The sequence below is a fragment of the Pseudoliparis swirei genome, chromosome 13 (genome assembly GCF_029220125.1).
Source record: "Pseudoliparis swirei isolate HS2019 ecotype Mariana Trench chromosome 13, NWPU_hadal_v1, whole genome shotgun sequence".
Lineage (NCBI taxonomy): Eukaryota > Metazoa > Chordata > Actinopteri > Perciformes > Liparidae > Pseudoliparis > Pseudoliparis swirei.
In genome coordinates this window covers 18,195,877-18,220,587 of record NC_079400.1, presented here as the reverse complement: position 1 = coordinate 18,220,587, position 24,711 = coordinate 18,195,877, and the positions used below count along the sequence as shown (strand labels likewise).

At 49.8% G+C, this 24,711-nt stretch overlaps 1 protein-coding gene across 3 annotated transcripts in view; it reads left to right on the top strand.

Moving 5' to 3' along the window:
- The first annotated feature begins 227 nt into the window (after window positions 1-227).
- The window catches only part of cpped1 (calcineurin-like phosphoesterase domain containing 1), a 243,295-nt gene continuing 218,811 nt past the window's right edge, over window positions 228-24,711 (top strand). For 2 of the 3 annotated variants that reach the window (XR_008833507.1, XM_056429753.1), the window contains exons 1-5: window positions 228-339; window positions 2,685-2,903; window positions 13,727-13,899; window positions 14,689-14,808; window positions 14,977-15,109. Coding sequence is in view for 2 of the 3 variants with exons in the window: in XM_056429753.1 (XP_056285728.1) it covers window positions 276-339; window positions 2,685-2,903; window positions 13,727-13,899; window positions 14,689-14,808; window positions 14,977-15,109 (709 nt within the window). In the remaining variant the exon portion in view is untranslated. The remainder of the gene's footprint in view (window positions 340-2,684; window positions 2,904-13,726; window positions 13,900-14,688; window positions 14,809-14,976; window positions 15,110-24,711) is intronic. The other variant, XM_056429754.1, reaches the window with a different exon arrangement.

Sequence of the window (24,711 nt, the reverse complement as noted above, 5' to 3'; positions counted from 1 at the left end):
TAAAATGAAAACATTCAAGCAATCAGAAAAGCAGCTTGTCCACTCCAGCAATTATATATACATGTTTTTAAAAAATTAAAAAAGTGATTGCAAACGGTCAGAGTGGTCCCCCATACAGACTCCTCTCTTTACACCGGACCTGAGGAGGCACACTGGCCAGCAGGCAGTAGTAGTCGATCCCCGAGAGTCACTTATTACACAACCAGCCAGGCTCGCTGGAGGAGCTCACGAGTCGCACAACTAGTTTGCTCGGACGACCCCGACGTTCGCTTCACATGGCGGAGCGCGAGGACCTCTTTCTCCGAGCGAAGCACCGGACCTTCAGCGGACTGAGCGAAGGTAGCGACCGACGTCAGCCCGTCGAGCCCCGACGCCAGCTGTCAATGCGTCAGCTAGCTCGCTATAGCGCGCGCGCTGTCTCTCCAACCGGCTGCCCGAGTTGTTGCCGTAAACAGTTTTGACGGTTCGTGAAGCTTCGTGAAGCTTCGTGAAGCTTCGTGTAACTTCGTGTAACTTCGTGCAGATTCGTGTAGCTTCGTGTAGCTTCCTGGAGGACACAACGGAGTTAGCTTGTGTTAACAAAATAAAGCAGACGAGTGGCTAACGTTAGAGCACCGCTGTTGTTTAGAAGTTGTGTTGTTTGTTGTTGTTGTTGTTGTTGAGAAGTGTTGTAGCTTTCTATCAATGGCTAGCTAGCTGGTGGTCATTTACTCCCGAGTGGGCTAATGTTTAAACTTTGAAGGAAAATAATGTTGTCACTACTTTCAATGACGTGGACCTCCTTATTATTATTATTATTATTATTATTATTATTATTATTAATATTATTTATTTTTGGAAGAAGGGGGACCACTTGTTGTTACTGTCAAAGTTGCCGACCTCATTTGAGTTGATTGCTTTAGTCTGAAATGTTGTTTACTCGTCAACATTCTCGTCAAACCCGAGCAGTAATCACGTTCGCGTGCTCACCTCTTCTCTCTTCCCTCCCTACCTGTGTTTTATGTCTTCAGCGCCTCCGGGATGGAACCGGTTAGTTTAATAGAACTCAAGGGGAAAGACATTTAAAAATGATCACCGTTTTATCATTTGCTTGCAAATGTAGCCCCCCCCCCCCTGTGCACTCATGTCAGATGATGATTCATTTTAGTTTGGAGTGCACAATCTGCCACCTGAGAAATCTGTGCGATCTTTATGTTTGAAGTTGTGCTCAACCAGCGCAGCCGCACAGGGTCTCTTATCTCCTTTTATTCGGTTTTCTGAAAGTCCTGCTGTTGTTGTTTTTCTTTTCTTTTTATGTCTTTTTCATTTTCCTGTGAAATAGTTCACACGCCTGACTCTAGAGAGAGAGAGATACTGCTGTGAAGTAACAAATAAAAGCTTTGTGGATGTCTGTTGCATCAGGACCCTCACGAAGAAGATGCCTAACGGATCAGGACTGGGACCGACATGCCCGAGGGGGGGGGGGGGGGGGTGTACATGCATAATACATATATGTGTATTCGTGAACACATGAGGCGAGCTAAGGGGAAGAGTTAAGACTCAAGGACATGAGTTCAGATGTGCTGACGAGAGCTTTTGATCTACTTAGAGGACGCTCTGGTCTGCGGGTGAACGCTGATGGCCGGGAAACCTTCTGGGGGTCACGGGAGCGGATCAAATTCCAAATTCATCCTCAGCCCTCACTGGGGTAGGAGGGGGTATCGGTGAAGATCAAGGCCAGGCTAGTTTGGAGTGAAGCACTTTTTTTTAAATTAATGTAATTCGGTTGAAGAGATAATGATGATGATGATCGTAAAATTAGAATGGGTTAAATAAAAAAAGGAAAAGTGAATTTCTCCGAGGGGGATCACTGTTTTACTCGCCTGATTCCCCGGAGGCGAGGCGCCCGTTATCGCGCTGTCGGCGCCCAGTTTCTCTGGAGGACCGAATTCATGAACTCATTTGGGAGAGAGAGATGGTGAGAGAGAGAGAGAGGGGGAGAGATAGAGAGAGAGAATGCATGTTAAATACGAGGCTGCTGAACTCGTCCCCGCTGAGTGCGAGTGATGGGATTTGTGCAGAGTGCCGACTCTCCACGGCGTTCCACATCCCCCGGAAAACCAAACAAGTGGAGCAGAAACTGTTGACACCTGCGCTTCGCTTTGCATCGGCCTGTTTCCACGGGCGACCAAAAAGACGCCCATTTCCATATCACGTGGCCGCGCTTTTCTCTCGCGTCCTTCATGTTGAATCTCGTCATTCCCGTCGGCCGGTTGAAGGGTCCGCTTCCGTCTCTATACATGGAAAGAAAGCCGGGAACGGGGCCCTTCTGTTACGCAATAGCAGGATTATGTAAAGCACTTGGTTCTTTGGCATTGGATGCCCTCGCATGTCGCCGTTTGTGAATTATTCAGTGTGGGTTTTCTCATGGAGCGAGCATGTGCAGCAGAAGTACATTGTGTTCATCCCAGTGTTTTAAAGTGCGAGAGATATCTTTGGGTGCCGTTCCAAAAAACCCAAAGATATTAGGGTGAAATCTCCGTATTTGAGAGGATAAGAATGGTGTTTTCGGTCATTTTTACGATTATTAGATAATCAAAATAGCTTAAATAGGCGATTAATTCTGCCTGACGCAGCTTTTTTTGAACGACGTTGTATTTCATTATCGTCTCGGTGGTAACCCGTCGCCGCCGGTTCCTCTTCAGATGCGGAGCGCGAGTGGACGGGACCGTTTTGCTTCATCCTGGCCGCCGACCCGCAGCTCGGGCTGATGAAGGCCTGGAGGGACGGCGACTGCGAAGGCGGAGGCGACGAATGGGCCGAGGAGATGGAGCTCACCAAGCGGGCCGTGGAGGCCGTCAACCGCCTCCGACCCAGGCCCAGGTTCATGCTGCTTTGCGGGGACCTGGTCCACGCCATGCCAGGTAGGGAGAGCGCCCATAGAGAACATACAGAACATACAGAACATAAAGAACATGAAGAACACACAGAATACACAGAACATACAGAACATAAAGAACATGAAGAACACACAGAACATAAAGAACATAAAGAACACACAGAACACACAGAACATACAGAACATCCAGAACACACAGAACATACAGAACACACAGAACATACAGAACATAAAGAACACACAGAACATACAGAACATACAGAACATAAAGAACACACAGAACATACAGAACATAAAGAACACACAGAACACGAAGAACATACAGAACATGAAGAACATACAGAACATACAGAACATAAAGAACATGAAGAACACACAGAACATACAGAACATAAAGAACATGAAGAACACACAGAACACACAGAACATACAGAACATGAAGAACACACAGAACACACAGAACACACAGAACATACAGAACATGAAGAACACACAGAACACACAGAACATAAAGAACACACAGAACATACAGAACACACAGAACATACAGAACACACAGAACACACAGAACATACAGAACATGAAGAACATACAGAACACACAGAACATAAAGAACATAAAGAACATGAAGAACACACAGAACACACAGAACATGAAGAACATAAAGAACATAAAGAACATGAAGAACACACAGAACACACAGAACATACAGAACATACAGAACATACAGAACATAAAGAACATGAAGAACATACAGAACATACAGAACATACAGAACATAAAGAACATAAAGAACATGAAGAACATACAGAACATACAGAACACACAGAACATACAGAACACACAGAACATACAGAACATACAGAACATAAAGAACACACAGAACATACAGAACATACAGAACATGAAGAACACACAGAACATACAGAACATACAGAACATAAAGAACATAAAGAACATGAAGAACATACAGAACATACAAAACACACAGAACACACAGAACATACAGAACATAAAGAACATGAAGAACATGAAGAACATACAGAACACACAGAACATACAGAACACACAGAACATGAAGAACACAGAACATACAGAACATACAGAACATACAGAACACACAGAACACACAGAACATACAGAACATAAAGAACACACAGAACATACAGAACATACAGAACATACAGAACATAAAGAACACACAGAACATACAGAACATACAGAACATACAGAACATACAGAACACACAGAACATGAAGAACATACAGAACATGAAGAACATACAGAACATGAAGAACATGAAGAACATAAAGAACATAAAGAACATGAAGAACACACAGAACACACAGAACATACAGAACATGAAGAACATGAAGAACATGAAGAACACACAGAACATACAGAACATGAAGCACATGAAGCACATGAAGAACATGAAGCACATGAAGAACATACAGAACACACAGAACATGAAGAACATAAAGAACATGAAGAACACACAGAACACACAGAACATACAGAACATGAAGAACACACAGAACATACAGAACATGAAGCACATGAAGCACATGAAGCACATGAAGCACATGAAGCACATGAAGCACATGCACTTCTAGATGTTGTAGTCTTTGAGAATCCCCATATGTCCTCTGTGGTTCCTGCTGTTTCGCTGTGATGAGATGCCCCCCCCCCCCCCCCCGTCTTTTTCCTGCTTCACATCAAACATTCTGAGTGATGAACGCACGCTGAGTTCTGAGGGCTGTAAAGAAACTCCAGCCGGTGAGCGGTTCCCACGGACACCCCGGCTGCCGGCAGCGACCGGTGCGGCTGCCGGCTATCCGCCGAACGTCGGAGGACGTCACGTGAACTCGCAGATGCCGGCGGCGCCAGTTTAAACTCGGCTCGGGCGACCGAACGGCACCGCCGTCACCCCCGCGACGTCTGGTCCGTCGCCCGAACGCCGCACTCCTCTCGACGTGTGCGATATACGGCGCTCCCAAATTGCAGATAACGGCAAACTATTTAGAAACGCACGCTGCGACGTCAACGCGCCGTGTTCTTTTTTTACCGCCAATCGACTTGTTGTCGCCCTCGTTTTGTGTTCGCCGCCCCTCGAAAGCGGCGCGGCGACAGATTCGGCGTCCCCGAAGCGGAGAGCTCGTATTTCCAGCATCCAAACCCGTTCAGGATGACGTACTATCAACCATCAAACCCAGTCCTATCCTTTAGTCTCGCTGTCACACCGGCTCACCTGAGGCGTGTGGCCAGTGAACATTAAGAGTTTTGTTTTTTTCGTGCCGTCACACACACACACACACACACAAATTCAATTCAGTTTATTTGTATAGCCCATTTTCACAAATTGCAAATTTGTCTCAGAGTGCTTTACAATCTGTACACAGACATCCCTGACCTTTGACCTCACTTCGGATCAGGAACAACTCCCAAAGCGGCGGGTGGCGGTCCCACGGTTTCCCCCTCTGCGGCCCGCGTTGCCACATGACTCCATGAAGACCCGCTGCTCGACATGAAGGGCTCATTCTCAGAAAACACCATGACTCTTAGCTTCAGGGTGATTCATGCTTGATCGCGCTGGGCCGCCCGAGCTGACCAATCACAGCTCTTGGATCTTACAGGCTGAAATGTGACTCCGGCTCGAGCCGATTGGTCATTTATCGTCCAGCCTTCCCACAGACCGGTGCTCCGTCGGGCTTTTGATGCTTCCGCCTCGCGCCCGAGAGGTCAGGCTGATCAGCGGCGTTTCAAACGCCCTCCGTGGGGTTTGGAGCGTTTTCCCCCGCCCGGCGTGAGACGACTTCTCCGATTAGGCGTGGAGGCGGCCGTGAAAGGAGCCATTACGCCCCGCGTCGAATACATTTGTCACAACGGCAGAATGTGACGGGAACGTTTCACGACCGGAACCATTAAAATGTCACGCCTGCTCTCGCTGTGGCGTAATCTGACCCTCATTGCGACGGCATTATTTGTCTTTTTTTGTTGGCGCCTCGGGCTGAATTGTTTACTCGTGACCCCCGAGGGGGGGGCAGCTGGTCGCAGAGGCTTTTGTGATGACCTGCAGAAAAACAAATGCACCGACGCGCCTCCTGGAAATAGCGGATGGCATTTGACCGAAAACACTTAACAAGCGGGAGTCGTACGCCGGGTGTTTGTTTGTTTGTTTAGTTATGCCGAGTCCATATTTACTGATCCGGCTTTGTGAATATCCAGAGAGCAGCGAGAGGTTTTCAAACCGTCGCGATACTGCGGCGCCTCCGCTGCCCTCCGAGACCGCCCTCATGTAATTCCTGCCCTCTGCGCTTTGGGACGGGTCAGCTACAGAATATTACCCCGTGAGGTGGGTTTGAACATTCGCCGTTTCCCCAGCAGCCAAACGCTGAACTCCCCGATGACGGCAGCTGGTCTTTAATGTGTGAAGAAGCACAGGCCTGCGGGTTACTCTCACGCATATTTAGTTTGTGTGCCGCTGATGAGGATTTCGACAATTGATTCAGCCAGACGCGCTTTGAATTCCTCTCCAATTAAAAAAAGAAATCTGGCAACTATTGCTTTTTTTGTGTGTGCTGCAGCTGAAAGCTTAATTTTTTTTTAATTGTTCCTCCTCCGCTGTGAAGTCTACTTTGTAAACGTCCAGCCCTCTTGTGGCGGCACGCCACATGTATTTGCACGCGGCACCTGGTTGGCGCTCGTCTGAGGGCGATATGTATTCTGCTTTTCGTGAAAATGGTTGCAGGTGGCGAACACGAGGCCCGGGGTCCATTCAGTCCTTTGTGACGAGCTCCAAACGGCGAGCGCGGCGTCCGGTTCCCATCCATCACTCCTGACGCTCTGGCCGTTAGAACCCGGGGGGCGCCGAGCCCACGGCTTCTGCCCCGACTCACCGGATGCTGTTCGCCGTCTAGCCAGACAAACGGATCTTCACAGTAGAACGAGAGGTTTAGAGCGTTCTACTCTCCACATTCTACTCTCCACGTTCTACTCTCCACATTCTACTCTCCACGTTCTACTCTCCACATTCTACTCTCCACGTTCTACTCTCCGCGTTCTACTCTCCGCGTTCTACTCTCCGCGTTCTACTCTCCGCGTTCTACTCTCCGCGTTCTACTCTCCACGTTCTACTCTCCACGTTCTACTCTCCGCGTTCTACTCTCCACGTTCTACTCTCCACGTTCTACTCTCCGCGTTCTACTCTCCGCGTTCTACTCTCCACGTTCGACTCTCCGCGTTCTACTCTCCGCGTTCTACTCTCCACGTTCTACTCTCCACATTCTACTCCAAGTTCTACACTCCGCGTTCTACTCTCCGCGTTCTACTCTCCACGTTCTACTCTCCGCGTTCTACTCTCCGCGTTCTACTCTCCGCGTTCTACTCTCCGCGTTCTACTCTCCGCGTTCTACTCTCCACGTTCTACTCTCCGCGTTCTACTCTCCGCGTTCTACTCTCCGCGTTCTACTCTCCGCGTTCTACTCTCCACGTTCTACTCTCCGCGTTCTACTCTCCACGTTCTACTCTCCACGTTCGACTCTCCGCGTTCTACTCTCCGCGTTCTACTCTCCACGTTCTACTCTCCACATTCTACTCCAAGTTCTACACTCCAAGTTCTACACTCCAAGTTCTACACTCCGCGTTCTACTCTCCGCGTTCTACTCTCCGCGTTCTACTCTCCACGTTCTACTCTCCGCGTTCTACTCTCCACGTTCTACTCTCCACATTCTACTCCAAGTTCTACACTCCACGTTCTACTCTCCGCGTTCTACTCTCCGCGTTCTACTCTCCACGTTCTACTCTCCGTTCTACTCTCCGCGTTCTACTCTCCGCGTTCTACTCTCCGCGTTCTACTCTCCGCGTTCTACTCTCCGCGTTCTACTCTCCGCGTTCTACTCTCCGCGTTCAACTCTCCACGTTCTACTCTCCACGTTCTACTCTCAGCGTTTGACTCTCCACATTCTACTCTCCGCGTTCTACTCTCAGCGTTTGACTCTCCGCGTTCTACTCTCAGCGTTTGACTCTCCACATTCTACTCTCCACGTTCTACTCTCCACGTTCTACTCTCCACGTTCTACTCTCAGCGTTTGACTCTCCACATTCTACTCTCAGCGTTTGACTCTCCACATTCTACTCTCCACGTTCTACTCTCCACGTTCTACTCTCCACGTTCTACTCTCAGCGTTTGACTCTCCGCGTTCTACTCTCCACGTTCTACTCTCCGCGTTCTACTCTCCACGTTCTACTCTCCACGTTCTACTCTCCACGTTCTACTCTCCACGTTCTACTCTCAGCGTTTGACTCTCCACATTCTACTCTCCATGTTCTACTCTCCACGTTCTACTCTCCACGTTCTACTCTCCACGTTCTACTCTCAGCGTTTGACTCTCCACATTCTACTCTCCACGTTCTACTCTCCGCGTTCTACTCTCCGCGTTCTACTCTCCGCGTTCTACTCTCCGCGTTCGACTCTCTGTGTTCTCCGTGCTCCCGCTTGTCTGCCCGTTGGCTCTGTTTCAGGCGGAGGCAGAGATATGGTGATTAATGCTAACCTGCCAACATAAGCCAACTAATTCCAGCCGTAAAGCCAAAGCCTTCTTGTTAAGCCGTGGACGATAACCCTTCAGAAGGCTTTCGCCGCGCAGCTTGGCAGGCACTAGTGGCGGAAGCTTTCTTCATCCAGGTGACGGTAATGAAGTGATGCGGCGTGTTTCTCGGTGTCCGGCTGCCTGATTTGATAACCGGATTAGAGGAATGGGATTCGGCTGGGAGCTGACGGTGAGCAAAGAAGAGCCAGAAGCCGCCAACTGATGCAAAACTACCGTTGCATGTCAATTAGGGAGATGAACGGCCACGGGGAGGAGGAAGGAGTCGCTCCCTCCTCCTCCATCTCTGCCGGTGTCTCTCTGTTTTACGGGTTTCAGTGGCCTTGAATCTGATTCCGAAGACGCATTTAACATTAATATTTGAGTCATACGTAGGTGCACTATGTCATCTGTGTATCGTCCTTGGCCCCCGTTTCTAAAAGTCCGACTCTACAGACTCTACAGATTTAGCTTGGCTTAGTCACGGGGGGCAACTTCTGTGTTTTCTGGCTCATAACGACCACCAATTCAAGCCGCACGGCGACAGCCATGAGCAGTCCTGCCCCCCCATCAATATCATACAGCAGCCTTCCTGTAGGCATCCCAAGTGTTCTCATCGTCTCCATGACTGCAGCATTTCCCCCCCGACCCCCCCCCACCCCCGTCTTAAGGCCGGTTTAAAGCATGTTTCCCATGCACAGTGGGACAGTGGATACAGTGTAAGCACGGCGGCCTCGGGGACCTTTTTTATTTTAAACGCCGAGGCGTCAGCCCTTGTTACCGTCAACCCCCCCAACACGACAGGTCGTGTGCGCCATCCTCATTACTCGCCGCGTCCGTCACTCGCCCGGCGACCGAGCGGAGGGGCGTCGGTGAGGGAGGAGGGAAGAGCCGCTTCCGTCTCCCGGCTGACATTTCCCCGTAAACTGTTTATTTACAATGCAGAATGAATGGGTGGCGGCCAGAGGAAGCTGGCCGTCAACCGGCAATATCAACACTGCTGCCTGTCGGCGCCAGGAAATTGGCAACTGTATTCCTGTTCCCACGGATTTCTCTCTCCATCTCTCCTCTCCTCTCCGTCTTTCTCCGCCGTCTGTCTGTTCTCCTTCAGCAGAGCGAACAGCTGCGGTCCTCATGGCTCCCTCCCTACCTTATTCCTTTTGACATCCGTCTTTTTCGCGAGTCTGACACACACCGTACACAAACACATTTATTCTCGGCGCTGATGAATCTATTCGGAAAAAAACTCCCGTGTGAATTCAATCTAATTGGAGAAAAAAAAACCTGGTGGCGTTCATTTGCATCCCAGGACAGCGGAGCATGAGGTCCAGGTCCCAGTCCCAGACCTGGACCTGGACCCCAAGTCACACTTAAAGTCTGGGTTTAAGAGGCGAGAGGGATGTGTCGAGTTCCTGGAGAGGATATTAGTTTGAGACCCAGTGCAATGATACTGAAGTACGACATTACTCCACCCAGGAGACGCCTCGTCATCTCAAGAACTTCCTTCAATGTCCTTCCCTCTCTCGCTCCTGTCTTTCCCTCACTTATTTTCAAAGCTGACAAATGAAGAGCATAAAGGGGAGGCGGGGAGATGGAGAGCTGATTAGATTAGAGGAACATGCTGGACATAACACCCTCCTAATGAGCTCTACAAAGGATCCAGGCTCCGTCTCTGGGGTTTCGTGAAGGGGAATATTGCTCACGATGCAGTGGGGGAAAGTGTGTGTGTGTGTGTGTGTGTGTGTGTGTGTGTGTGTGTGTGTGTGTGTGTGTGTGTGTGTGTGTGTGTGTGTGTGTGTGTGTGTGTGTGTGTGTGTGTGTGTGTGTGTGTGTGTGTGTGTGTGTGTGTGTGTGTAAAACTCCTAAAGGTGAAGCAGAGGTCACCTTGGGACTCTCCTGTCCCCGCTCTGTAACTGGAAACCTGTTTTAATTGTCTCTCTCCGTGGGATTCTGAAGCAGAGGGCGGTTTTAATGTGCTTTTAGGGATCTTTTTAAAAAAGTTTTTGAGTGTTCGGTGATCAGGGATGTCCTCCGTGTGATTATCTAATGGGATCGCCCAGAGATATCTTTCCCATGGAGTTTGGGGCTGCCAGAGGGGGTTGAATTTTTTCCATTTGCGTACCTTCAAGATCACATTTGATTAAAAAATGGACCATGACATCATTCTGTTAGTATTGGCTCTGTTACCTTCTCATGTCCTGAACACATGAACACCCTCGTGTTGTGGAAAATGAGCATTAAGCATATTTTCTTTCTCCAATAAAAACTAAAAGTGACATGAACCATGTTTGTTCACGCTGGAGCCATCGCGGGGAAAAACATGAGGAGAAATAAGGATTTCTCTGCACGGTGGTGTCGTGGCTAGCACTGTCGCCTCACAGCAAGAGGGCCGTGGGTTCAATTCCCGGTCGGGGCGGTCCTTCTGTGTGGAGTTTGCATGTTCTCCCCATGGCAGCGTGGGTTCCCTCCGGGTTCTCCGGCTTCCTCCCACAGTCCGAAGACATGCAGTCAGGTTAATTGATGTCTAAATTGCCCATAGGTGTGAATGTGAGTGTGAAGGGTTGTCTGTCTCTATGTGTGCCCTGGATGGACTGATGACCTGTCCAGGTGACCCCGCCTTCGCCCAATGGCAGCTGGGGTCGGCTCCAGCGCCCCACGACCCTGATGAGGATAAGCGGTATGGATAATGGATGGATGGATTTGTTTTACATGTCTAGTTCCACGGTGACAGTTCGCTGTAGGAGATCAGGCGCTCGTGGTGCATTTCATCATTCACAGGATCGAAGAGGTCGCGGGACACATTTAATACATTTAATACGACTCCATCCTCAGAGAACCGCCTCGTCGCGAGGCTGCAGGCCGCATCGGCACAACCTGTCACACGCTCCAGTTAGTCACAAATACACACCTCGGAAAAACACAGTGAAGAAAATGTATGTGACAGCAAGAACACACACACACACACACACACACACACGTGCACCGATGCCTGTGTGCAATCTCGAGTGCTTACATTGTTGGACGGGCTCAATGAGGACTTGCCAAAGTCTCCTGTCAAGGTTTGACACTCGCAGTGTTGCAATCTCATGAAATGAACAAGGCCTCAGAGAGAGAGAGAGAGAGCTGTGTTTTTATGTCCTTATTATTGCTTATTCCAAAAGGGGAAAGCAAGGCGAGGAAAACGTATGCACTAAATATTCCTCTTACATAAAATACTTCATGAACCTCCGTCATTATTCCCCGGTCGCACTTCAGGAAATGGGTTCTCATCACAAACCCTCTACACCCCCCTCTTCCTCCTCCTCCTCCTCCTCCCCAGCAAGTGTTCATTTGCACGATGTTGTACGGCAACTATTATTTCGGGGAAGTGAAGGAGAACTCGCCAACTGACGAATGTATCGGGATACGTACAAATGAAGAGGCGTGATGTCGCTCCCCGTTAGTCCGGAGCGAGGCGTCTTGACTGCAGGTGGCTGAGGAGCGGTCGATGCTGAAGGGATGTGGTTCATGGACTGTTTGTTTTCTTCTCATTTGTGTATCCAGAGACAGTAAAACGTGGCCCCTCCCACTTCCCCCTCACTCGGTTCCACACATTCACACTCGGGCGGCGTCGTTGACGTGTTCCACTACCGACCGGCTCCACCGGAGCAGGACACGAGGTCCCTTCTGGAGTCATCCGAGCCCGTTGAGTTCCGACTGACCTTTTAGAAAACAAAACAACAACAACAACAACACAAAGTCTCCTTGTGGATTACGGCGGGGTTCGTCGAGAGCTTTTCAGATGACAACCTTTCCCCTTCTATCCATTCCGGCTTCATTAACGCGGCTGCCTTTTTGTTTGTGCTGCTCGTCGCCGTGGCAGCGGGTCAGAAGTTGTGTTTGTGGAATAATAATGAGTCCACGACGCCGTCCTCAACTCCCCAGAGGCCGAACTACACGCTGCGCTGCACCTCCCCCGCTGGGAGGCATTGATCTGATCATTCTGTGTGAATTGATAAGTAAGAGGTCCTCGTCATGCTTAAATATGCATCATGTGACGGGTTCAGTTGGACCTTTCCTAAATATATTGTCTTTTTTTTCTTCCTTATCTCTTTACACATTTCCTTCCCTCGTAGTAAATATAAGAAACTTGCTAAAGGTGATCTATGAATGTTTTTTTGTATTTTATTTTTATCACTAATGCTCATCTTGAAAAACAACCTGTTTACCCGTGAGGTAAATAATCCACGTGCTGCAGACGACTGCACAGAAGCAGTTGCTCCCCACTCCGGCACCTCAAAGTCAAAGTCAGTTTTATTTGTCAATTTTCCATATGTGCAAACATACAGAAGATCGAAATTGCGTTTCTCTTCTGTCCAACATAAAGTGAACGCATCGTTAAAGGTGTCGCACAAACAAAAGGGCCTTCATGTCTACTCTTTTTTTTTTTATAATCCGCATTACGTTCCCGTGTCGTGTTGACAGTTTGAAGGCTTCATTATAAAAGAGAGACGTGTTCTAAACGACGTTTAACCTTTTGTTTCCTTTCTTCACGTTGCTGCGTTTTAAACTCTGCGTCCTCTCGCTCCGCCGTGCACACGAGTCCCATCCAAACATCCGAGGAAACCTTGGCTCCAGAAGTCGGCCGGTGCAATAATTACTCAGATGAATTACTCAAAGGAAGAAGAGAAGAGAAGGAATACTTAAGATAAATGGCTTTGGGGGTAGCTGTAGCTCAGTGGGGTAAGAGGGCCGTCCCTCAACCTTGGGGATTAATAAAAGTGTATATTTTAATTTTAAATTTTTTTTAAATTTCATATTCTTTGTCAATTATACATTTAAAGAGAGAGAGACAAACCAATGAGCTGTAAAGATGTTCTCGCGTGTCTCCGCTCGGCATGGAGGTTGGCTTTGCCGTGTGCACTCATCATGCCAGTAACCATGGTGATATAAAGTCCAGCTGTACAGTCTATTGATCATTCTCGGAGCTTGTCATCGTTACCATCCAAATAATCCCCCCTCCCCGAGGCTGCTCCCACCCGTCTCACTCCCAGCTGACGCGTTGCCTCCACAGCCGTATCAATGTCTCTCCCTCTGACCCGTTTGGTCTTGTCCAGGTTACATCGTTGTGATCAATATTAATAATCAAGCATCAATTCTTCTGATCCAAGTCGACGCTGTTTTTTTGTTGTTGATGTTTTTTAAGCGGATGTCTGTGACCGCCATCAAGATAATCACGAGGACACCTCGTGACAATGAGTTCTCCTCCCCCCCCCCTCAGACACCCCATTCAGAGAAGGCCAGGAGCGAGACCTGAAGGCAGCCTTGAAGGGGACGGACCCCTCCATCCCGCTGGTGTTTGTCAGTGGCAACCACGACCTGGGCAACACCCCCACCCCCAGGACACTGGAGCAGTACTGCAGTGCTTGGGGGAACGACTATTTCAGCTTCTGGGTGAGCAGAGACCTCGACATGTTCAATGAGTAGGAGACGTGGTGGTGGTGTATCACCAGTAGGAGGAGCTTGGGCTCAGATGTACACTACCGTTCAAAAGTTTGGGATCACTTAGAAATAACTTTATTTTTCAAAGAAAAGCACTGTTTTTTCAATAAAGATAACATTAAATTAATCAGAAATACACTCTCTACATTGTTAATGTGGTAAATGACTATTCTAGGTGGAAGTGTCTGGTTTCTAATGAAATATCTCCAGAGGTGTATAGAGGCCCATTTCCATCAACAATCACTCCAGTGTTCTAATGGTACATTGTGTTTGCTAATCGCCTGAGAAGACTAATATCTGATGAGAAAACCCTTGTGCAATTATGTTAGCACAGCTGAAAACAGTTATGCTGGTGATATAAGCTATACAACTGGCCTTCCTTTGAGCTTGAAGTTTGTAGAACAAAATTAATACTTCAAATATTAATCATTATTTCTAACCTTGTCAATGTCTTGACTATATTTTATATTCATTTGATAAATAAAAGTGTGATTTTTCATGGAAGACACAAAATTGTCTGGGTGATCCCAAACTTTTGAACGGTAGTGTATGTTCAGGGCTGAGCGACGCATGGATGCATGCTCTGCCTTGAGCGTGCCGCACACACGCCTGTACGCAACAATGCACGCAAGAAGGCACGCAGCTATGCAGGCACACGCACACAGGTACTACTGGAGTGGTCCTCTGCACAGAGCTGTGCAGAATGAAGGAACCTCCGGTCTTCCTCCTCTCCCGTCTCAGGTGGGCGGAGTCTTCTGCCTGGTGCTGAACTCCCAGTTGTTCTACGACGCGTCGGCTTGCCCGCAGCCGAAGGAGGCCCAGGACGCGTGGCTGGAGGAGCAGCTGAGCCGAGCCTCGACGGTAGAGCGGCATCGCCGACGCCGTTCTATTCTCGTCCGATCCGCCCCGCCGCTCGGCGAGATAATGGCCTCCTTCGCCGCGGCGGGGCGGTTCGGATAATTGCAGCCGTTGGACACGATGAGTGATTTTTGGTGATTAACCCCCCCCCCCCCCCCCCTTCCTGTTCAGGAACCCAGACCCAAACACGTCCTGGTGTTCCAGCACATCCCTCTGTACCTGAAGAGCCCCGACGAGGACGACAACTACTTCAACCTGCAGAGGGAAGTCCGGCAAAGCCTGCTGGAGCGGTTCAAGAAGGCAGGTGAGACGGCGGCGCTCATTTCACCCTCGCCTCCTCACGCAGACCGACTCGCAGCGGCTCAAGGTCCCGTCCAGCATTTTGCTCAAGGGCACTTTGACGTGGCAGACGGCGTGCCCGGCTCTTCTAATCGCTTTGCCCGGTCGCTCCAGATTGGCGTGCGTCACGTCTCCCTCCAACCTTCTCGAGGACGGCCGTCCGGTTCAGAGAGTCGAGCGGCTTCTGGAATTAAATATCGGCCGTGTTTTCCGTCATAATGGATTTGAGTCACTCTGATGCGGGTGTCTTAAATTTCTTGTCTTAATACCTCTGAGCCGATATTCCCGTTAAACCTCTTCCTTTTTGGAGCACAGTTGAGATCCCGGCCCGGAGGATTTGCATGTCATTAGCCGGAGCTCCTGGCGCGCAGACACAACACGGGCCTCATTTAATTGATTAATCCATTCAACTCCCTTTTTTATTTTAAGAATAATAATTCCATAATCGGATACATTGTCGGCGGCTTATAAGAGGCTGATGCAAGGGTATCCGGCCGGGAGATTCTCGCAAGGACAATACGTCTGTAAGAACACACACACACACACACACACACACACACACACACACACACACACGCTATCCGGCCACCGATTGACGGGACCACTCATACGGACGCGTGTCTCGCTACTCCATCAGGCATCAAGGTGACCGTCTCGGAGTGGCATTCATTTAGTTATGGGGCCATTATTCCCGCGTGTGTTTAACCCTCTGATGGGCTCCTCCTCTCGGGGTGTGAGACTCTAAAGGGCAGCCTTGTCTCCACAAAGCTTTTTACATGCGGGAACGGAGCGTGTGCAGAACATGCGAACAAGTGTCCTTTGTCATCCACACACACACTCCTGTTCTCACATCTTGCTGCTGGTAATTCTGAATTCGGCCCACATGCATGAACATGTACCGAATGAATACGTACACGCTGGTTAATAATTGACGACTCGCTGCAGGACACGTTCGTATGAACGAATGGTTTCTCCTGCGAGAGAGAAGGGCTGCGATTCCTGCCACGTGGGCAACATGTCAGGCTCCGCCCCCTCCTCCTCTTTATTCATCTGGAACGTCGATGTCATCCTCAAGACTTTCTTTTTATTCGATTTAGGATCAGAGGAGATCGCGGCATGAGAGCAACAAAAGAAACGCGCGGCGCTGTCTTCATGAGTGAGCTATATGTTAAAGACATCAATAAAAGTGATGACTTGACAATAGGAATCAAAACAGGACTTGTTGAATTACGTAGCCTTCGGCTCTCTCCTTCATCTCCTCTGGAGCGTCTGACGCCGTCACGTCTTCTTCAGTCGTCCTGGAGGCGCTCGGCTGTCATCACCGCGCTGCTCTTTGTCAGTTTGTGATGGAGCTGCTCCTGTACATGCTGTAGTCTCTCGCTCTCTCATCTTGAAGAACGAATGAAAGCAAGAGAAATGAGCACCAGGTCAAGTGTGTTTGTCTTTCAGCGTGTTTCCCGTCATCCGTGGTGAATCCCGTCTCTGCTGGACGCTCTGTGGGGATTTCTTTCCCCCGCTCTGCGTTGCGTTATTAATGCATCGTCTCCCTCCGCTGTCCCGTGTGATTCCTCCAGATGTGCTCTGGTGATCACTACTGTCATTACAGCAAAGGGCAGCATCAGTAACCTCACACACACACACACACACACACACAGATACTTCTGTTTCCAGTCCTGCTCTTCAAAAAGATGAAAGTTCACACCGGAACAGTTCATCATAAAACCTGATTGCCATATTTTTCTTTCCCCGCGTGATGTTTTTCGGTGAAGTAATCCGGTGACGCGTCTCTCGCTGTGTCGGTGCTGCCGGCTTTCGCCCCTCTGAAGACCGACGCCGTTAAATCAACGGTTGAAGGATTACGCGTGAAATAATAATTTGGTTTCAAAAAATCCCTTCAGGGAACGTCGGAAAGCTCTTCAGGACACTTTAAAAAGAGTTTCTCTCTCCGCCGGGAACACAGACGTTCCTCTTCAAGGACGTTCCTGTTCGCTCGCTGCCTCCGAGGTTCTTCAGGCTGCCGGAGAACAAAGTTGAGAAATTGGACAGCTTTCCATTCTTTCTCTGGCTTTCCAAACGGCGTGGCCTTGAAATGGAATCGCTGAGCGTCTCTCTCTCTCTCTCCTTCTCTCTTTGTCCTTCTCTCTCTGTCATACTCCCTCTCGCTCTCTCTCCTTGTCCTCCTCTCTCTGTCCTTCTCTCTCTCGCTCTCTCTCTCCTTGTCCTCCTCTCTCTGTCCTTCTCTCTCTCGCTCTCTCTCTCTCTGTCCTTCTCTCTCTCTCCTTGTCCTCCTCTCTGTCCTTCTCGCTCTCTCTCTCCTTGTCCTCCTCTCTGTCCTTCTCTCTCTCTCTCTCTCTCTCCTTGTCCTTCTCTCTCTCTCTCCTTGTCCTCCTCTCTCTGTCCTTCTCTCTCTCGCTCTCTCTCTCTCCTCTCTCTCTCTCTCTCTCTCAGTTCACGCTGAGCGTCAGAGCGACAGGGTGTGTGTTTGGGAGCTGCGGAGCGTTGTCTGTGTGTTTCTCTCTTTTCTGTTCTTTCATAGTTGTGTGTATTTAGTTTATGTGGTTTATTAGTTGGGTTTCACAGTAGTTTAAATTGTTTGGTGATTAGTTGGGTTTTCTCTGGGTGTCTTCCGCTGCCGGTGCCTCACCGGGCTCGGCGGCGGAAATGTTTGCCCCGATTCCCCCCCCGCTGCTCACGAGGAGACACGGTATGAAGATTGCCGGTGACTCCTCGTGCAGCGTGGAGGAATTGGCTCGGGCAGTCGGGAAGAAAGTCGGGTTCAGCAGCGTGAAGTCCGCCGCCAAGATGAACGGCTCGGTCGTGATCTTCCTGGATCAGGTGGGGAAGGTAAGCCGCGTAGTAGAGGAGGGTCTCTCGGTGGGAGATTTGTTTGTACAGGTGTTTCCGCTGGACCAGCCGTCCACCAGAGTCCTCGTTTCAAACGTCCCTCCGCTCATCTCCGATGAGTTTCTCAGCAGAGAGCTCTCCGGCACGGAAAGCTGGTCTCCCGATGAGAGATCTCATCGGGTTCAAGGAGAGCTCGATGAAGCATATCATGAGTTACCGTAGATCGGTTTATATGATACTCAACGACCGGGCGCGGAGTTAAACCCGCGCTTCAGCGTCAGAGTAGATGATGTTAATTATAACGCGTCTCTTCATCGGGCGATGAAGTGCTTTCATTGCGGGAGGAGGGCACACCGCGAGGGTCTGCTCGAAGCGAGGCGACCCTGCGCCAGCTGGTCTGGGCGGCTCGGGTCCGTCCGGCGCGCTACACCAGCGTGGGGAACAGCAGGTGAGGCGGCTGCCGCTGCCGCGGCTGCGGGGCTCGCGGCGGGCGCCGATTCCAACGGAGAGCGGCGGCGGCGTCTCTGCTGCTGCACCCGACACACATGTGGTGGGTATGAATGAGGGAGTGAGTGATGGGGGTGATGCGGGCAAGGGTGGTGAGGGTGGGGGTGGGGATGCTGGACAGGGCAGTGAAAGGCAGGCTGTGGGTGGAGTCGGGAGCGGTGAGAGGAAAGGAAAAGAAGGAAAAGCGGACCAAAAAAATGGAGGGGATGTGGGGGGATCTGCCAAGAGCAGTGGGGTAGAGGCTGGGGGTGAGGTGGGAAGTGGGGAGGAGGAAAGAAAACAAGAAAAAGAAGGGGGGGGAAAAGAAAAAAAGATTAAAAAAACAAAAAATAATATTGGTTCAAGAGAGATTCAAGATTCAAGATGTTTTATTTGTCACATACACACACAGGGTGTGCAGTGAAATGAAAGTGGCAATGCTCAGCAGGAATGTGCAAGGGCAACACACTATTTACAAATAAAAAACAACACAATATTTAACAGTGTGTGTGTGTGTGTGTGTGTGTGTGTGTGTGCCTAAGAGGGGCAGTTGTGTGGGTCTATGTGGGGTCCTGAGGTCGGAGTTCACAATCCTGATGGCCTGAGAAGAAACTCCGTCTCAGTCTCTCTGTTCTTGCAGCGTGACTACGGAGGCGCCTGCCTGACCGCAGCAGCTGAAACAGTCTGTTGTTGGGGTGGTGAGGATGGTGATGGTGGTGGTGGTGATGGTGGCACGGGCTTAGAGGTGGAAGTGGGGAGTGGGGTGGAGAATAATGAGGAAAGTGAGAAAGAGGAGGAAAAGGAAAAAAAAGACGAGGACAGGGGTGGCGAGAAGCCCATTGAGGGGGTAGGACAGGTGGGGGGAGGCGAAGAGGTGGAGGAGGATGGTGCAGGGGAGGAGGGGGCGGAGCAGGTGGAGATGGACGAGGAGGAAGCAGGGGGGCAGAAAGGAGCCTCAAAGAGAAAGAAGAGTGGCCAGAGCGCTGGCAGCGAGGCCAAGGCCAGCAGGGTGGAAGTGAGGAGGAGGAGTCAGGGGGCGGGGCCGGTGGAGGACAGTAGTGACGAGGAGGCAGAGGACAGCGACTCTCCTCTGTTTTTAACAAATAGTCAGACGCAAAAGCTGTACACAGATGATGAGATCAGGCTGTTTCTGCACAAAACACAAGGGGAAAAAAAGTAGAGGACAAGGATCACTTCCTGACCTCGTGGCCTTTGTACACTCGTGCCATTTCCACATGAGGGAAAAAATTAGACAAACAAGAGGTCTTTAGGATCAAAAAGTTTTTGCCCAAAGTAAAGGAGTGCATCCAGCAGGGGGAGGTGGAGAGCTCCAATGTGTGTTTTATTTGATTTGTTGGTTTTAAGTTTTATTTGTTTTTTAAACTCTTTTCTTTTAATGAACACATTCAGAGTCGGAGTTTTAAACGTAAATGGAGCGAGGGACAGTAAGAAGAGAACATCAATTTATGAATTTAACAAGATGAAGGCCAACGATGTTCTCTTCTTACAAGAGACGCACAGCGACAGCACCAACGAGGCGGACTGGAGGAGGGAGTGGGGGGGGGAAGTCCTCCTGAGCCACAACACCAACCTCAGCGGAGGAGTGGGCTTCCTCTTCTCCAGGGCCTTCAGCCTCGGTCACTGGAGGTCAAACACATCGTGGAGGGGAGGCTGTTCTTTGTGAAAGCACGGTTCGACCTTTTTAACGTGGTTTTATAAATATCTATGCTCCAACAACTGGGACAGAGAGGCAGCTGTTTTTATCCAAAGTTAATGATGTTTTAAATGACTGTGCCTCGGAGGATTTTTTTATTCTTGGGGGGGGATTTTAACTGCACAGAGGATGATTTTAATGACAGAAACCACACAGAGCCACATCCAGCTTCACAGCAGGTGCTGAGGAGGCTGGTCCATTCTCATGGTCTGGTGGACGTGTGGAGAAGGATGCATCCGGACTGCCGACAGTACACATGGTCCCACGTTAGGGAGGGAAGGATCTCCTCAGCCAGGTTAGACCGGATTTATGTTTTTAAGCACCATTTTAATATTTTTAAAATGTGCAGCATTGTTCCGGCTGGTTTTACTGATCACTCTTTGGTTTTATGTCATGTTTTTATTAGGAATTTTTTACCTAGGAGCGCATATTGGCATTTTAATACAGTTTTAACTTTCGATAGGAATTTTAGAGAGGTGTTGTTTTATTTTTGGGGCATTTTTAGGCTGAGGAAGAGTGATTTTAATAATCTTAGGCAGTGGTGGGACCGTGGTAAGGTAGAAATTAAGCTCCTTTGTCAGCAGCACACTTTCAACGTCACTAGAGACGTCACCAGATCTATGAAGGACCTGGAGACTGAGATAGTGGACCTAGAAAGTTTAAGCGAGTCCACAGGAGATCGAGGACATATTGAATTCCTCAAAGTAGCGGCTCTCGCCGACCTGTTCAAGTAAAAGTGCAAGGCGCACTGGTCAGGTCGATTCCAGACCATCGCGAGATGGACACTCTCTCTAGTTTCTTCTTCGGCCTGGAGAAGAGGAGTGGGCAGGGCGAGTGATCCACTCACTGCTGACGGACGAGGGCAGTCGGTTGTGGAGCCAAGCCAGATCCGGAAGCGGCGGTGGGGTTTACTCCTCCCTTTATGCCACTGAGTATAGGGAGGAGGGAGAGTCGACGGAGGGGCTCTGTGGGAGCTGCCTCAGGTCTCCGAGGAGACTAATGAGGAGCTCGACAGACCCATAACCCCCAAGAGCTGAAAGCTGCCCTGCAGGAATGCAGGAGGCGCGCCCGAATCGACGGCCTCCCGCTGAATTTTACAAAAATACTGGGATGTCCTCGGAGGGACATCCTAGACGTCTTCAATGAGAGTCTGGCCTCTGGTTCCATGCCGATGTCCTGCGGAGGGCAGTGCTGACGCTACTGCCAAAAGGAAACCCGCAGGACGCCGGTAACTGGCGCCCTGTGTCTCTGCTGTGTGTGGATTATAAGCTTCTGTCCAGGGTCCTGGCCTCCAGGCTGAGGGGAGCTATGGAGCAGGTCCTCCATCGGGACCAGACCTACTGTGTGCCCGGCAGGTCCATGGTGGACAACGTCCACCTCATTCGGACGTTTTGGAGGTCTCCAGCTCGTTGGGTATGGATACTGGTCTGATTTCTCTAGATCAGGAAAAGGCTTTTGACCGCGTTGAACACGGCTTCCTCTGGAAAGTTCTGGGAAGTTTGGGTTCAGCGCTGGCTTCATAGCTAAGATCAAGGTGTTGTACAGTAATGTTGAGAGTGTGCTGAAGATAAACGGCAGGCTGTGTGCTCCTTTTAGAGTGAGTAGAGGTCCGGCAGGGCTGTGCTCTGTCCGGGATGCTCTACGCACTCTCCTCGAGCCCCTCCTCATTAAAATACGCCTAGCCTACATGGTTTGGTTTTACCTGGTTTTAGTAAAGGAATGATTTTATCGGCATATGCCGACGACGTTGTTGTTTTTATCAAGAATCAAAATGATGTAAACCTTTTAAATCAAATAGTACATGATTTTAGCACGGCATCATCAGCGAGGGTGAACTGGAAGAAAAGCGAAGCCCTCGCTGTGGGGAGTGGCGTGGCGGCCTCGGTTCTTCCACAAAAGCTCATATGGAAAAAGGACGGTTTTAAATATTTAGGAATATACCTGGGAAACCGAGCATGGTCCAGAAGAACTGGGAGGCGTCACAGAGAAGATAGAGGAAACTTTCCAAATGGAAGTGGCTGCTCCCCCAGATGTCTTTTAAGGGTAGAGTACTGGGTTTAAACAATCTTATTGCATCCCAACTGTGGCACAGGTTGACCGTGTTAGACCCTCCCTCTGGCTTCTTATTTAACATACAAAAGAAGATGGTGGATTTCTTTTGGGAGGGTCTACACTGGGTGCCACAGGGGGTGCTGTTTTTAGCCAGAGAGGAGGGGGGACAGGGCCTCGTCCACCTGGCCAGCCGGACGGCCACTTTTAGATTACAGTTTGTTCAGAAGTTTTTAACGAGTCCGGGGTTTTTAGTGTGGCGAGACGTGGCCAGCTGCATCCTCAGACGTGCTGACAACCTGGGGCTGGATACTGCTCTGTTTTTAATAGACTCCAGCATTTTAAAACTAAGTGGGCTGCCTCCTTTTTATCAGGGTGTTTTTAAGTCGTGGGCCCTTTTTAAGCACGAAAGGTGCCCACAGTCTGACTCTCTGTTCTGGTTGTTGAGAGAACCATTAATTTATAATGCACGACTGGACATTAGCAGCAGCGTCACCCCTGGACTAACGGGGGCGCTGCTGCGAACAAAGACCCTTTCCCTGCAGCAGTTGGTGGATGCAGTGGGGCCGACGCTGAGCGACCCCCCGGCCCTGGGCTCCCTGCTGGGGATGCATTCCGACCGGGTGGCGAGGAGGCTCCTGGAGCTGTGGAGGCAGAGGCTGACCGGGTTGGAGAGGAGCCTCCTCAACGACTACAGCCAGCGGAGAGCAGAGCCGGACCCTGCAGACCCCTTCCCAGACATCTCCCTCAGCCCGGGGCTAGGGGGACTCACCGGCCCCCTGCTAAGAACGAGCCACCCAGAAAACTGCACACTGAACAAAGCAGACAAGAAGACTTTGTATTTTAACCTCGTGAAGAGTATCAACAGGTCCAGACTGTGCAACAGACCGCCCACTGTGTGGTCAGAGAGACTTGGGCATGGAGGCCCTGGCCTGCAGTGGGGGTCCTATACAAGCCTCCCTGAAGAAAAGGACCGCTGACCTCCAGTGGCGGATTTTACACGGTGCTGTCGCGTCCAACGCTTTTATTTCGGTAATCAATCCCGCTGTCCTGAGCCAGTGCCCTTCTGTGACCTCCGGGAGACTATTTACCATGTTTTTAACGAGTGTAAGAGACTTTTGAGTTTCTTCACTCTTTTAACATTGGTTTTTAGTCTTTTTAATGTGGCTTTTACAGAGAAGGTTTTATCATGGGAGCTGCCTACAAAAACGGAAAAGAAAAGTGGCAGCTCCTTAATTTTTATCCGCTAAGCCAAATGGCCATTTATTTGACAAGGAAGTCCGGGTGGAAAACAGAGAGGGGCAGGAAGCCAGGGCAGTGTGGCTCTGTAACATCAGAGCCAGACTCTGGCTGGAGTTCAGGTTTTATAAACACATTGAGACCTGGATGCTTTTAAACAACGCTGGTGTTTTAAAGGTATTGTTTGTTCTGTGGTGGAGGAGGAGCTGGTGTTTGCACCACTTTTTATTAGGTAAAGCATGTGTTTCTGTTTTTTAAATATTTTGTTTTGTTTGTTTGCTTTTATTTTAAACGACCCGATTTTTAAAAACACTTCATTTTTAAAGAAACGTAATGGTTAAAGAAATGTAAATAAAGTGTTTTTCAAAAATCAAAAAAAATCTCTCTCCTTGTCCTTCTCTCTCTCTCTCCTTGTCATCCTCTCTCTGTCCTTCTCTCTCTCGCTCTCTCTCTCTCCTTGTCCTCCTCTCTCTGTCCTTCTCTCTCTCTCTCCTTGTCCTTCTCTCTCTCTCTCCTTGTCCTCCTCTCTCTGTCCTTCTCTCTCTAGCTCTCTCTCTCCTTGTCCTTCTCTCTCTCTCTTCTTGTCATCCTCTCTCTGTCCTTCTCTCTCTCGCTCTCTCTCTCTCCTTGTCCTCCTCTCTGTCCTTCTCTCTCTCTCTCTCTCTCCTTGTCCTTCTCTCTCTCTCCTTGTCCTCCTCTCTCTCGCTCTCTCTCTCTCCTTGTCCTCCTCTGTCCTTCTCTCTCTCTCCTTGTCCTCCTCTCTCTGTCCTTCTCTCTCGCTCTCTCTCTCCTTGTCCTTCTCTCTCTGTCCTTCTCTCTCTCTCTCTCTCCTTGTCCTCCTCTCTCTGTCCTTCTCTCTCTCGCTCTCTCTCTCTCCTTGTCCTTCTCTCTCTCGCTCTCTCTCTCCTTGTCCTTCTCTCTCTCTCTCTCTCTCTCTCTCCTTGTCCTCCTCTCTCTCTCCTTCTCTCTCTCTCTCTCTCCTTGTCCTCCTCCTCTCTCTCCTTCCTCTCTCCTTCATCTCCTCTCTCTCTCCTTCTCTCTCCTTGTCCTCCTCTCCTGTCCTCTCCTCTCTCTCCTTGTCTCTCTCTCTCCTTGTCATCCTCTCCTCTCTCTCTCTCTCTCGCTCTCTCTTGTCATGTCCTCTCTCCTTCTCTCTCTCTCTCTCTCTCCTCCTCTCTCTCTCTCTCTCTCTCCCTCTCTCTCTCCTCTGTCCTCCTCTGTCCTCTCTCTCTCTG